Raw genomic sequence first — 14,124 nt, forward strand, 5'->3', positions numbered from 1 at the left:
GCAAAAACCAATATAATATAGTTGCCTGTCTCCAACATTCTCATTTCACTGTTCTGCCCCACAGGGGGCACCCGCATGGTTAAGGGGCGGGTGCGAGAGGCAGAGACATACATACATCTCATGTTCCAAAGCCCACTGTGGGTGCCTCTTGCGTGCAAAGTCAAAGAAGTAGGTTCCCCAGGGGCAGGGTTCCTCAGTAGGCATCCATCACGGCAGGTCTCTCAACCCAGCGCCTACCCGTGTCATAAAAAATGAAAAAATCATTGTTCTATTATCGTTCCAAACTCTTTGCTTTTTGTGATGGAATTTGTATGGGTATGCTGGTCAATGTATTTGGTCGCCACCATAAGAATTGTTATGCAAACCACAATGCAAAGAGAAGAAAACAACAAGAGAAGATATAAGATTTATGTTGTTTGGCACTCAGGCCTACGTTCACAGGCATTGGAGAAAAATCCTAGCAAGTTGCGAGAAAATACAACAATGAGATTACAAAACACTAATCCCCAACACTCGAAAACCCGCGTACCAACTCTCAAATGAGGCGGCTATATATATGATGAAGGGCATAAAACCCTAACCGGTACAAAAAGAAAAATTACAAAACTAGATAGGTCCATAACACCCCACACCCTCAGAGAAGCTTGTGGTGGGCTCTGGTCTCAGGCCTAACGGCCTGATTCCTCCACTATCACCACAAACCTCATTGAAAATTCTCATTGTACCATTACCAAAACATTTTTAGATCGGGTCATGGATTGAAACGATGAAACCAAAATTGAACCAAGCAGCCGTGAAGCCAAAATTGACAGAACAAGCAGTTCAATAGAGCCTGCCTTCTATAATCTTGGAGACGAGATGGGTTGCCATAACTTGCAAGACCTTAGGGACTCCCTACTCATTTATTAACCAACTCCAGGTCCGTTCCTATTGAGACTCAGCCTAACCCATGAGTTGAATGGGTGAGGAAATAATTCAACCATCAATTCGAGTTACCTGAGTGCTTACTGAGCTCATGAAGCTTAGACAAGAATGTCTTGGTTGCTCGAAAAGGACTCGACTAAAGAACTAGATATACCATTGACAAAGAAATAAAATAAAATCACAGACACTAGCTAGGAAAATCATTATGATCAAATTACACAGAGGACAGATCTCAAATGAGTAATCCTAAGCCTAAAAGCCACAAGATCATCAGATTGGAAACAAAACTGCAAATAGGAGAACAGGATCACCCGTAGGACCTCCAACCAAACAACGAAAATGCTAACTCAGAAGGACAGAAGCAAATTTTTTAGTTAACTTGTGTACAAGAACCGAGGTCAGTTGTTCTTCAGACAGACATGTAACTGCATACAATAAGAAGTGATAACAAAGCTGAGATATGCTTATCATATTCTGCTTGTAACAGTCACAGCTCATAAAAGTGAATAACAAAGGAAGCCAAGAGAAGGTCATAGCATCTGATAGAAGATCCACGGAAAAACCTTCAGTCATTCACATTTACCTTATCTGTGTGTCTGAGACATAAAAATTCATCAAATCCTTGCACCAAAATCCAGCATTTTATTCGAGGTAGAGAAGTTATCTGGGGGTTTATACATCTGCATTTTCATAATAATTTCACGACTGTTACTCATCACTGTATTGAATCCATTTTTACTAACCAATTACAATCCCTTGAACATGGCAGACTTCTCCAGTAATGTTCAAAGCTGGTGAATGCATGAAATTCTGATACATAAGAATTTTGCTTCTAAAAGCAGATACCAAACCCTTAAGATAGCTTGGATTCAAAAAAGCAGATAGTGAAGTCATCATCAAGCAAATTTAACGCTTGTTAAATTTTCTCCTTTTGGACTCAGCTTTCTGCCATTTCTTTCTTGGCACCAATCTACTCTTCGGCTTCAACTTTAACTCAGGAGAAAACTGGAAATTTGGGTCTCTCATCCGAGCCTGTATATCCTTAAAGAACTGTATGTTCAACTTCTTGGGCCCTCCTTCCCTTAGTTCTGCATACTCTGGTCCCGACACAATGTTCTCAAAAGCACCAATCAGAATATCTATGTCACTCATGACCTCCCATACATTGACATAGCGCCCATCTGGTCCTTTCTTCAACTTCTTCAAGGCATTTTCAACAGCCAATTTTCTGGCTTGTTTTCCCGGAGAGAGCTCCTCTGGCTCTTGTTCTGCCTTTAACATTTCTGAAAGCTTTCTGTATTTTGGTTTTTCCTCAAACTCAAATAGTTTGTCTATATACTCATCACTGCGTTCATTCGGATGGGCCTCTGTTGGAATGTCATCATCATCATCGCACTCACTACCTGTCCACAATGTCTTCTCCTCATCACTTCCAGACCACACGCTCCTCAGTTCATCACTATCATCAGCATCAATAAACTCTGCTTCTTTCTCTGCCTTTTCTTTTAACTTCTTGATCTCTTCATTCGTACTGTCATAGCTTACATTTGTGCCGTCGTCGTTGTCATCATCATCATCATCACTTTCTGTCCACAAGGAAGTCCTTTCATCTGTCCTTTTGTTTGGAGCTCTTTCATGTCCCTCATTTCCAGGTTTTCCTCTGCCAAAGAGGTCATAGGGAGTCTGCATGCGCCCACGAGCATAAAATCGCAATGCTGGGGTAATTAAGAAATCCTGAGTGCTCCGAGAAGAACACATCAAAAGTTGAGAAGATGAAAGTTGCAACATGCATATACAGAGAGTTGTCAGGAGCTATGGTCCTGATGGTGAAAACATTGGGTTGGTCAAAATGACCATGGACAGCACTCTGAATTCACCTGTGATATGCATGCAGAATGTGACATGCTGTTAGGTCTGTCTATTGCCAGGAGTTATGGCCCCGATGATCCAAAATTTCAGTGGGTTAAAATAACCATGCACAACATGCTGACATTAAACTCTGCTATGCATGCAGAATGATTGATACACTGTCATTCCTACAAAAAGGTTGCCAGTGGTTTTTTAGCTGGGTCATCTTTTCAGCAGGAGGCTTGAGTCTGTAACAATGGGCACCCAAACAGTTGTGTGCATGTGGACCATACTCCCCATGATAGCATGTTGGTTGATTTTCTTTTTACAAACCACTGAGCAATTTTAATTGTACAAGTGACCATACACAGCATGGAAGATTAAAAAAAGAAGAGGGAAAGAAAAAAATACCTACTAGAATACAACCAAACCAACTTCACAATTCATTGGTGGAAAAAAGACAGACAAAGTTTTTATATCTTTCCAAAATCCAAAATATTAGATAGGGCCTTTGCATTTGCGGCACTCAGAACTTCCAAAATTTTCAAGGTTGTAACTATAGCAAGTAGAGATGGAGGATTTCAAGATAGATGGGTCCAGCAAATTGATGCAGTGTTGGTGTAGATCTAAACCCATAAGATCCAAAAAGATCTATGAGGCTAAAGTTACCATTTTTCTGATTAATTTCTTACCTTTTCAAGTTACCATTTTGATAAATAATTTCTTGTCACTTTTGTTTATTTTGTTTGTGTATCTTCGTAATCAAGCCCAAGGCTGCCATGAGAATAAGGAGAAAAGAATAGGAAGTTGTCTATGATAATAAGGGTTTCTTTACATTTGTTTGAGGGTGGCTTTGGTTTTTGGATTTGTGAGAAGGTGTGAGGTTGTTCTTTTAGAAGACTAAGATGGTTATTTTGTTTTAATTCATAGCCATGATACCAAAATTGATGGACAACAAACAAAATAAAATTAGTCAACCAAAATACGAAGGAACCACCTTAATCTTCAAAAGATGAAACTCCACGCATCCATGCTAAGGTTAGGCATCCAATCCAAGATATTGTTTTAGGGAAAAAAAACCTCTCGATTTCAATAAGAAGAACAATCTCACAATGTTCCCACAAAACCAAACACCAAAAGCCTCCTTTTCCAAATCCAATGCCCCTTTATCTCATTGTAAAAGGAAATAAAAAACCCAAATGCAGAAATCTCTTTTTTCGTATACTCTCCTGTTATTTTCTAACCTAGAACCCTAAACTTGACTAACAGGAGATGCAAACAAATATCAGATGGTGAAAAATTAATTAAATGGCAACTTGAATATGATCTTATTGGATCTTACGAGTTTGGATTTGGATCCATGCTGCATAACAAATCAACTGTAAGGTTCAAAACTATTCAAATGAATTTCGGGAATAACTTATGTCTCATCATTACCATAGAGATATGGAAGAACCATGTTCATCTTAGAAATACTTGCATTACTTACAACAAAAACCAGAACCATATGATTCAAGCAATGATTATGCATTTTTTTTACTCATAAAGATTAAAAAAAAGGTATCTAAAACTCCTTCAAATCCATGATAGCATCTCTTTGATCTTAATTAATAGTAAAGAAACAATTCTCAGCATTCCAACATACCTCCAGTACATCCTCCATTCAACCTTCTCCCCAGTAGATTATTTAAAGAAGGCTGGGCTTCCAACCTAAAGTTGAATATTCATATAAATACAGATTGTAAAATACATCCTATATGAGTATTCTCATTAGGACAAAACATTAAGAACAAGATAAATGTATAGAAAAAGAGATGGAACTTCCAGCATAAACAGTTATAAGCTGACTCACTGGTGAAAATTTGAAAGTTGCCACGTGATCTGGGAACGTGCACCAATCTTATTAAAAAGGAGAACTGCCCATCTACAAGAAGAACGATAAGCCATCCTTTCTACTTCAACCTTTCACATATGGTGAGAAATTGCTCATAAAATTATGCAACTGTCCTAATTTTTCAACAAAATCACCAATATTTCCTTCATGCTCGACATTTCAGCTTTCTTTCTCTGCGTGATATTAATATTAAGAACCTGAAACAATTGGGATATAAAAAGGTAAAGACTATGGAACCAAATCATCCTATAGCCACCACTAGATCAGATCTTCGCTACCTAAGTTCATTAGAATCATTACTCTTATGGAACTTCCACAAATGCAATTCAATGACGATGAATTTGATGATAAACAAAGATATGGATAGTGCATGGTTGACACCCATAAAACTATAAATCTTAAAGCACAAGTTGAAACAAATCTAAAAGAAAGAAAAGACCAGCATTATGAGTTGTTTGTGGATGACATTAATCTACTGCACCATGAAAAATCAGGGTAGGAGAAGAACTAGCAGAAGATAATACTCCAAAACCATGTGACCTTACATTTCACCACATTGAGGTTCTAAACTACAGTAATACATAAAATAAACATAACAAAGCAATTCTACAATACCAGATCGTTAGTTTGCCTAAAAAATTGACAGCATAACATTGTCTCATCTTCACTTCGACAAAGTAATTATTATTTTGTAATCATGGGCACAAATTTAATTTCATGTAGAAAAAAGTCCTAATTGTTGGTTCTCTTCACTTAACTAATGTTATATCATCACAGCACATAGATGAACACAACAAAGTTAATTTGACCCAATATCCTTTACGGCCTCTTTATTTCAGGAGACCTTTCTTAAGGAGGAAATATTGTTTCAAAAGACTCAAACGGTCAGGTGGGAAAACACTACCCGAGGGTAAGGCATGAAGGTATTTTCATAGGAAACCCAGAGTTTCCTGGTGTGGACCATAGTCACAAATATCGGTATCGGCTATATCTCGGTGAGGCTATTTCTCGCAATATTATAGGTTTGGTGATAAATCTCGGAAAAATATGGGGAAAATGTTGGGGCTTAAAAAATATAAAAAAAATAAAGATAACAAAAATAAGTAATAAAATACCATGTTTAGTTAATAAAATACATATATAATAAAATAAATAAGTAAAAAATGCAAAATAAAGAAGAAAAACACATTTAAGATGTAGAAAATAAATTAAACAGTATCAATAATGGATAATATTGCGATAGTATCACGAGAATATCATGATACTTTACCTAATAATATCATTTGCTGAAAATACAGTGATAATTTCGCGATATTTTGAAAATATCGCCAACATCTGTGACTATGGTGGGGACCACAAGGCCAGTTTCCACTTTCATATGAAAATGGGATGTTATTCAACCATGTCCAGGTGAAACTAACAGACCCTTATTGATGGGAAAGAGGCAATCAACCGACCACCTCTCACATGAACCAACACTTAAAAGGAATCTCACTGAACATGAAGGAGAAGAAAGTTACAACAAAATTTTGAGAATCACTTACAGGTGATTGGATGGAAAACATAATATCTAACTTTTTTAATGTGTATTTTTGTGGATTTTTATAACCTCCAGTTCTCAGTTTTGAAAATGTGTCATGTTTGGATGTACCACAAAATCTTGAAAAGATATCCAAGTTTAAGTTGTGAGCATGTTAGTCATATAATATAATAAGACATTCAAAAGCAGATATGCAAAAAGGTACCTTCTAATTATGCTTGCAAATTCATATTGCAACCATATAAGAACCAATTAGCAAATGTGAGTAAAGTCTTTGCCTATCCAATCTATTGAATCTGCTTTATTCCAATTCTCGAAAAGTAGGCATTGCTCCCCATATTTTGAAAACTCAAACTGAAATGACAATCTACTTTATACATTCAGATACTCAACTCAAAAAAACTAGTTCAGAATGAAGTTAATATTCGTGGAAACCTAGCCACCAAAAAAAGGTCAAAATGAATGTAAAACAAAATCAGGCCAATCCATGAGAGGCTATCACTTTCAGGCATTTCAACAAACAGTTAACATGCAACTTCCATTTCCTCAGGAGTCCCACACAGGAAAATTCACAAAATTCAAATAAATGTCTACCGTATTTCTCATCTTAGTCTATCTAACAAAAATCCATCAAGAGTGGAGGCAATGAGTACAGCATTTCTTCTAATTTTATCAAATACTTGGAGAAAAACCTGTTTCTCTCCCAAATAAGTAAATGGCTTTGATAGTTGCATTGTAACAATTCCAAGTACCATGGGTAACTCTGTCTACCAACTAGAATGAATTAATTTAGCAAAAATTTTACGAGCACCATTAGCAAAGCTCAATGAGAGAGAGAGAGAGAGTATACCGGTCGTGTTGACTCTTCATGTCACAGTTGAGCAGAAGAGGGTAAAAGCATCACAGTGCTATAGGGCTTCACCAGAGAGAGAGAGAGAGAGAGAGAGAGAGACGTGTGGGTGCCTGCGTGGGCCGGGTTGAAAAGTGTCTGGCCGGGTTGAAAAGTGTCTGGATCCGCGTCCGGTTACGGGATATTCGGATATGGTTCATCCATGGAGAGGTAGACCTGAACCTAATACCTAATTACTATTGGGTTTAATCATTCGGATTGCATCCGGGGTGGGTCTTCAGGGTTGTCGCAAATCTAGGGATGTAAAGGGTTTGGATTTGGATTGGATGTGGCCAATACCATATTCAACTAAGGATGTTGGCTAACGGATTTAAATTCGGATTCAGATTTGGATGGCGAAAATCTCTTTTTTTTTACATGTAAACAGATTCGGATATCTGTCAAATCCTGATATTTGTCAGATTAGGTAGCAAAAATTCAAAACCATATACACATCCATGCAACTAAATAGAATGGAATTCAGCCATAACATCCCTAAGCAAATCAGATGAAAATATTGCCTCCAGTGATGAGGCAAAGCTTATGGCCATATGGTTTGTTGAAAGTTATTAATGAAAATTGTAATCCAATAAGTTTAACAACAAAACTAGTGCTGATACATCATAACATTGCTTTAGGTACCCACAAGGGCTTCGCTCATCTAGTAGGGGCGACATGTGAATGTCACCAAAGTTCGAAACCCATGGGTGGTGTCCCTTGCTACAGGCCCAAAGCTGGGTGTACTCCCTGGTGGATAGGGGACCTCAAGGGTTTTACCAACCGAAGGCCAGTCAATGTGCGGACAGTGATGAGTGATTTTCTCTTGAATTATCCAAAAAAAAAAATGATATTGCATTAGGTTTGCATATTACATTGATTTTAGCCAAAGGTCATGCAAATGCGTGCGGTTCATTTTCATGTTGGACACAAAAAAAATCCATGTGCTCCATCTAAGATTTCCGCTTGAGACACATTTTCTTTAAAACTTTTTTGAAAGATACCATTGAACGGGTTGGGTTGAATGAGATAGCTGGATGGCTAGGCCAGACTATCATAATTGAGGAGTCATGGGTAGCTGGATGGCTAGGTCACACTATCATAATCGAGGAGTCTTGGTTCGAATCTCATAGGGTTATTGCTTCCCAGCTTACCTATAAAAAAAACAAAAACTATTGACATTCCAAACAAACATTACATTATAGCTGTCACAATGACACGGGCAAAAGGACACGAGACACCATTTTTGTGCAGTTTTCTATTAAAAATAGTATACAAAGAGACATAACACGAGGGCAAGTTAAAGAATCCCTGTGACATGGCATTATAGCATCGTAATATTTAGTAACTTATTGAATCTTCCACTAATTTGATGAAATGATTAAGACTTAAGAGATTCACTATGGTGGAACTCTTCTTTCCTTTAACCGTGCAGGTAATTCTGAAGTTGATGATCAGCGGGATAAATCATGCCATACTTTATTAGTTCTTTCCTGTTTGCATGATCAAGAGAGCTTAGTTATTGGTGCCATATACATGATTCTAGGAGAAATGCATGTCATATGGGGTTTGAACCTGCAACGTCCCATCACAAGGAGACGTGCACTGACAGCTCCTACCAACCACGCGGAGCCCCCTTGGATGAACTAAATTATCCTGAAAAGTGAAATCAACTAGGGGGTTGGCATTGAGCTCCTCAATGCAAGTAGGAGTATCCAAACTCCTGTCCAAATTGCATAGCAAGCATTTGCAATGTTCCCCAACATAATACACTCTCTAGTGGGAAAGAGCTCATCAATGCAGCTCTCTCTCTCTCTCTCTCTCTCTTGCATGGATGCACAGAATTTAAAAAAGTAACGGTGCAACTAATCAATGTCTCACACAAAAGGAGCAACACCTACAGAGCTTATATTCAAAACTTGATTAAAATTTACATGATTAAGAATTGTAATCTTTTGCAAGAAACATCACACGAGCCTCATTGAACATAATCAAGACAGATGAATACAAGGACAGTAGAACAGGGACATGTTGAGAAGCTCGTTACAAACAAACCAGCTAACTACCATCCCTCATGTGAAGTGTCATCATAAAAGCATATTTTCTGCAACCACAAAACTGATAACCTGAATTCTGCTAAATACTGGGAAGGGACCTATAGCTAGACAGGTATAACATCAGCTTTCGAGCTGTCTTCACATCTCAAGATAATTCCTTCAAGAGTAGCAGGTAGAAGGCACTTAGTCCACTGGCAACCTGTGGAGAAGGGCTCAGGGGGAGGAACGATCATAAGAATATTGTCATTGCGCTGAACCATTCCCATCACACTCACAGTACTTCCTTCTTTGATATACCTGCAACAAACATGTTGAAACATTGAATATATTGGTCAAAAAATGTAAATTCATTGGTGGTCAAGATGAGACGCTCACCAGATATCATCAAGATAAAACTACAATTTTCTAGTTTATGCAGTTATATCACCAAGATAGAAACTACTAAATTTTTTATATTGATGCAGATGCCCTGATGAGAAAATATAACATGCATCCATCAGATTAAAGAAAATTAACAGCACACTGCTATTCTCTTGCATCCACAAAAAGTCATGGGCATTTATTAAATATTAAGAGGTTAGAGGTCGTTTAGTTTGGCAGTCAAAAAAGCCAAAAAAAAACAGGATTTTCTTTATTCTACACTTCCAGTTCTGGTCATCTATGGTGCCAGTCATAGGCATTTCTGCACGATGCAAGAGATTGGTCTCAATTTACAAGTTTTCGCTTTCTTAGCCATTTTCCAGATGGTCATTTGAAGCTTCTCTCAGTATTTTTTAGCTTAAAGATTCACTATAGGATTCTGAGACATTCTTGACTTTTCATGGCCAACATACTTGCACGGAATTGAGAGATAGGTGGAGAACTCACCAGAAACTTCATGTTGGATGGCGGAATCACCAGAAAGTCAGTTTCCAGTAGTTCATTGGAACCCAAATTACACAGAATAAAAAATTTTGTTTCTTCCTGCAGCATCCCTACCCGAAAGAAATGAGGAAAAGACACTCCTAAGGTATTATTGATGAGTACCTTTTCCTTATTTTCATGGAATATGGTGCTGCAGGTTAAAATAAAATTCTCTATTCTATGAAAATAATTTTCAGTTCTACAAACTGAATATGGTAAAAAGCTACACAAGGGCAAGTATTAACAGCAGCAACTACTGGAAAATGTTGCATTAAATTTTGTGAACAGAAAGAAAAGAAATAAGAAATATATGCATTAGTTGTTGATAATCATCATCTTTGGTGAGATCAAAGTTGCATGTTTTAAAAATGCCTCAATTCATGCATACTTGGCTAATGGATCTGAACAATGCCATTTTTGGGCATAAGATACTTTTTTTCTACAATACTCGGGGTGCATTCAAAGTTATTCATTCCATTAAGTACCAGACATGGTAGGCGTATTAACACAATAGATGTGAACTAGCCATATCAGATTATGATACATGACATTGACTTTGTTCTGATACTATAATAGGACAAGAAAGAGTGCATTGACAAAGAAATACCAGCCAATCCTGTAAAGAATGCAACATATTCAAACACAAACACAGACACGTAAAAGCAGTTTCAGCACTAAATTTTAGATAATTCACACATTTATGCACTCGTTCACCAATTGTCCAACTCATCAAATGATGGATAATGATTATGGATGTCTTATGAGCAATCAACCATGTTGATATATCAGGGAGTTGGCTCAAAATTCGGCCTTTGATTCATGACATGAAAATGCACAAAAGATGCAGCAGATATTTACATTTTGACAAGCCTTTGAGGCATGTGACATGCAGAAAAAACAAGAAATGCTGCAGATACACAGCATTATATTTTCATATACTTCATAACCTTAAGGGAAAGGGTGAACATGGTCCCATCACATTTAGAGGAACATGTGCTTTTGAATCAACAAAGCTATAGCTGCTTGCAGAAATGAAGGGGAAAAAATAGAGAGAAGTTACACATGTACGATATTTACAGCAGAATTACCATAAGGAGAGTCAATCTCTCACCATTTCCCACCTTTAGAAATTTATTTTTGTTATTGATAAAACTAATAGCAGTATGAAAATCACTTCATGTATAAGCTGGAAATCAAAGGCATATTCTTATTGCAATAGTAATATAATTTCCAAAAAGATATGCAAAATTTATAATTAGACATCCCATAAAAAATAATTTTGTAGGAGTACCCTTCTTTCAGACGCATTACACGATCATCACTTGAAAGGTTTCTCTCCCCCAACCATCTAACAAATTCAGGAGATAACGCCCTATTGTTCTTATCTATATCGACTACAACTGATTCTTCAACATATGGAGTCACCCTTGCACCATAACCAGCTTTGACCAAAGCTCTTAGACCAGACTGAAAGTCTGAGATGTAAAAGTCAACTGCATGCCTCTGCCATATCAAGATAAAGAACAAATAAATAACATGATAAAACTTAATAAAAAAATTACAAGAGATCGAATAAAATGGATAAATAAAACATGCAAAGAAACAAAAAGGTGTTGATAAGTAAAAGTTCAGAATTGCTTTCCTTGGCAATTTACCAAGAGGTCTGGGTAGCAAGACCACTATGGGGTTGTGAAGGAGATGCATTTCGCTGACAATTACCAATCTGAAACTATGTTCGTGAGTGTAACATTTTACTTCTATTTGCAACTAGTGCTGGTAAATAAGCCAGCTTGTTTAGGATGAGGACTAGATTGAGCTCAAGATGAGCCGAGCGGAGCCCAAGCCCGAACCAAATGAGCCAAGCTTGAGCTGGGTTGTTAGATAAATTTTTTTTTCCTGTACATGTGAGAACAATGGGATTGGAACCTGAGGCCTATTATTTGCAAGTGTAAAAACTAAAAAGACAACCCTGTTCTACACTAAGATACAGTATATACTGTACTTAAAATATATATCCAATTTTCTTAAAGAGCCTATACGAGCCCCTACCCCTTATTCATGCAGCATGCTTGGTTCAGTAACACTTCATGAGCATCACATGGCTTGACTTGTCGAGCTTATTTTATGAGATCAAACAAGTTTTGGATGAGCCGACCCAAAGTGAGCCATGAGATGCACATCTTGTTCCCGAGCCCTTTTCGCAACCACCTTATTCATTGCAGGAGAGAAGTTCTTGTTAAAATGTAATTCAAAATCATCATTGTACACATATATTTATATATATATAGAGAGAGAGAGAGAGAGAAAGATACATATACATATATACTATGTATATATGCATACGTATCTCTATGTATATATATATATATCATTCATAATACCTGAAAAGGGTATTTCTGTAATTTCATCTTTTGCGCATATTCCCCTTGGAATATTAATTGTATTTTTTTTCTTTATTCTTCTTTTTCTTTTTTCAATATTGGATATTGCACCACCTTGGGGGCCTCCCAATAGAGTCGTTGGGGGCCCCCAACGGTCACAAATGTGACCGTTGGGGGCTCCCCAACGACTCCTTTGGGAGGCCCCCATGTGGCTCCTCTTGCATGTATAAATAGGGGTGGTCTTCCCTTGTATTAGTCAAGCTTGAGAGTCTCAAGCATTCTCTTTTTTTATTGATTCACATGCTTTAGTGCATGTTTACTATTTTTACGCATTTGTGCGTAGTTGTTCAAGTGTTGTGTGAGTGCCTTCGTGCACATCTTTTGTGAAGTATTTGTGCTTGTATACGTATTGTCTCTTCATAGATATTTTCACATGGTATCAAAGCCAAGTTGGTGATAGAGGATCGTGGGATTCTTCATTTTTTCGAGTGCCTCGAAAAGCATGCATTCGGTGTTTTGAAGATTGAAGTGGTGGATCTTGCATCTCCAATATTTTTGAAGAATCTTGTGCAAGTAAGACTTAAAAATATCCTTTTGGTACGTATTTCTCCCTCAATCTTTACTCTCTAATGGGCGAAAAAGAGTCCTCCTTTGCTCTCGGCTTTAAACTAAATGGCTCCAACTATCATGTTTGGGCCAGGAACATGAAGGCTCACATAAAAGGGAAGAGTTTATGGGGTTATGTGCAAGGCACAATCTCGGAACCCAAACCGAAAATTACAATTGTTAAAGATGGAGAAATCAAGGTTCTTGAAGGGGATGAAAGAACAAAAGCACTTGAGGATTATTTCAAGAAATATGATGAATGAGAAATGAAGAATTTTAAGATTCTTTCTTGAATTTTTTCGTCGGTTGAAACCAAGATTAATGCCAATATTATTAAGTTCAAGAAAGCTCCGGAAGCATGACATTATCTTGAAAAGATGTATACCTCAAGGGATCTTTCTCATAAATACTATCTTCAAAAGAAGGCTCTTACTGTTCAACAAGGCGATATGACTATTAAAGAATATTTTGCCGACCTTTTTTCTATTTAGGATGAGTTTGCTATACTCGAACCAAAATGAAGTGGAGAAGCAATTAAACTATGTCACAAACAACTTGAAGAAGACCGATTTTTCAACTTTTTGAATGGGCTAAGGCCCAAATTTAAGCAAATAAGGTCGTCTCTTTTATCCTCATTTACTCCTCCCTCTCTTGAGGATGTTCTCACCAAATTAAGTGGTGAAGAGACCCGTATGGGTATAAGTAAGACAAGGATCAAATGTACTTGCCGTTCCTTCTAATTATAAAGAAAATGATGGGGTCAATGCCGTATCAAGAGCCGAAAACAATGTAAAAGCCTATCGTCCTCCTCATTTCAAACTACAAAATCAGGAAGGAAATAGTGGGCAAGGGGGAAAGAAGAACTATAGCAAAAATTTTTGTCATTTTTGTAAAGAACCGAGGCATATCAAACCTATATGCCCCAAATGGAAGAGGCTCCTAGCCATGGCCACCACCGGTATACCGCAAAAAGAGGAGGCATCTTCAAGTGGATCTCTTTCACTAAATCAAATAGTGGAAGCTCTTCAACCTCTCCTCAAGGGAGCTACCTCCGGTGTCGTCGTATCTACTTTTTCTCCTCCAAG

At 37.5% G+C, this 14,124-nt stretch overlaps 2 protein-coding genes across 5 annotated transcripts in view; both read right to left on the reverse strand.

The window, feature by feature from the left end:
* Nucleotides 1–1,314: 1,314 nt before the first annotated feature.
* Nucleotides 1,315–7,156, reverse strand: LOC149827272 (uncharacterized). Of its 4 annotated transcripts, XM_090020275.1 has the most exons (4): nt 7,057–7,156; nt 4,625–4,863; nt 4,418–4,482; nt 1,315–2,639 (listed from the first exon to the last, which is right to left on the reverse strand). In XM_090020275.1, the coding sequence occupies exons 2-4, from the start codon at nt 4,717–4,719 to the stop codon at nt 1,831–1,833; spliced, it is 969 nt and encodes a 322-aa protein (XP_089876401.1). In that variant the 5' UTR covers nt 4,720–4,863; nt 7,057–7,156; the 3' UTR covers nt 1,315–1,830. The 4 variants fall into 4 exon arrangements, with proteins under 4 accessions (XP_089876401.1, XP_089876404.1, XP_089876403.1 ...); XM_090020278.1 differs by lacking the exon at nt 7,057–7,156 and having other exon boundaries at nt 1,315–2,607; nt 4,625–4,757; XM_090020277.1 differs by lacking the exon at nt 7,057–7,156 and having other exon boundaries at nt 1,315–2,658; nt 4,625–4,757.
* A 1,813-nt stretch (nt 7,157–8,969) lies between these two features.
* LOC149827273 (protein SHOU4-like) overlaps nt 8,970–14,124 on the reverse strand; it is a 35,495-nt gene continuing 30,340 nt past the window's right edge. The window contains exons 3-4 of the mRNA XM_090019240.1: nt 11,344–11,555; nt 8,970–9,446 (exon numbers count right to left, since the gene is read on the reverse strand). Coding sequence (XP_089875366.1) covers nt 9,254–9,446; nt 11,344–11,555 — 405 coding nt within the window. The 3' untranslated portion in view covers nt 8,970–9,253. The remainder of the gene's footprint in view (nt 9,447–11,343; nt 11,556–14,124) is intronic.

The sequence above is a fragment of the Nuphar pumila genome, chromosome 10 (genome assembly GCF_984573655.1).
Source record: "Nuphar pumila chromosome 10, dmNupPumi1.hap1.1, whole genome shotgun sequence".
Lineage (NCBI taxonomy): Eukaryota > Viridiplantae > Streptophyta > Magnoliopsida > Nymphaeales > Nymphaeaceae > Nuphar > Nuphar pumila.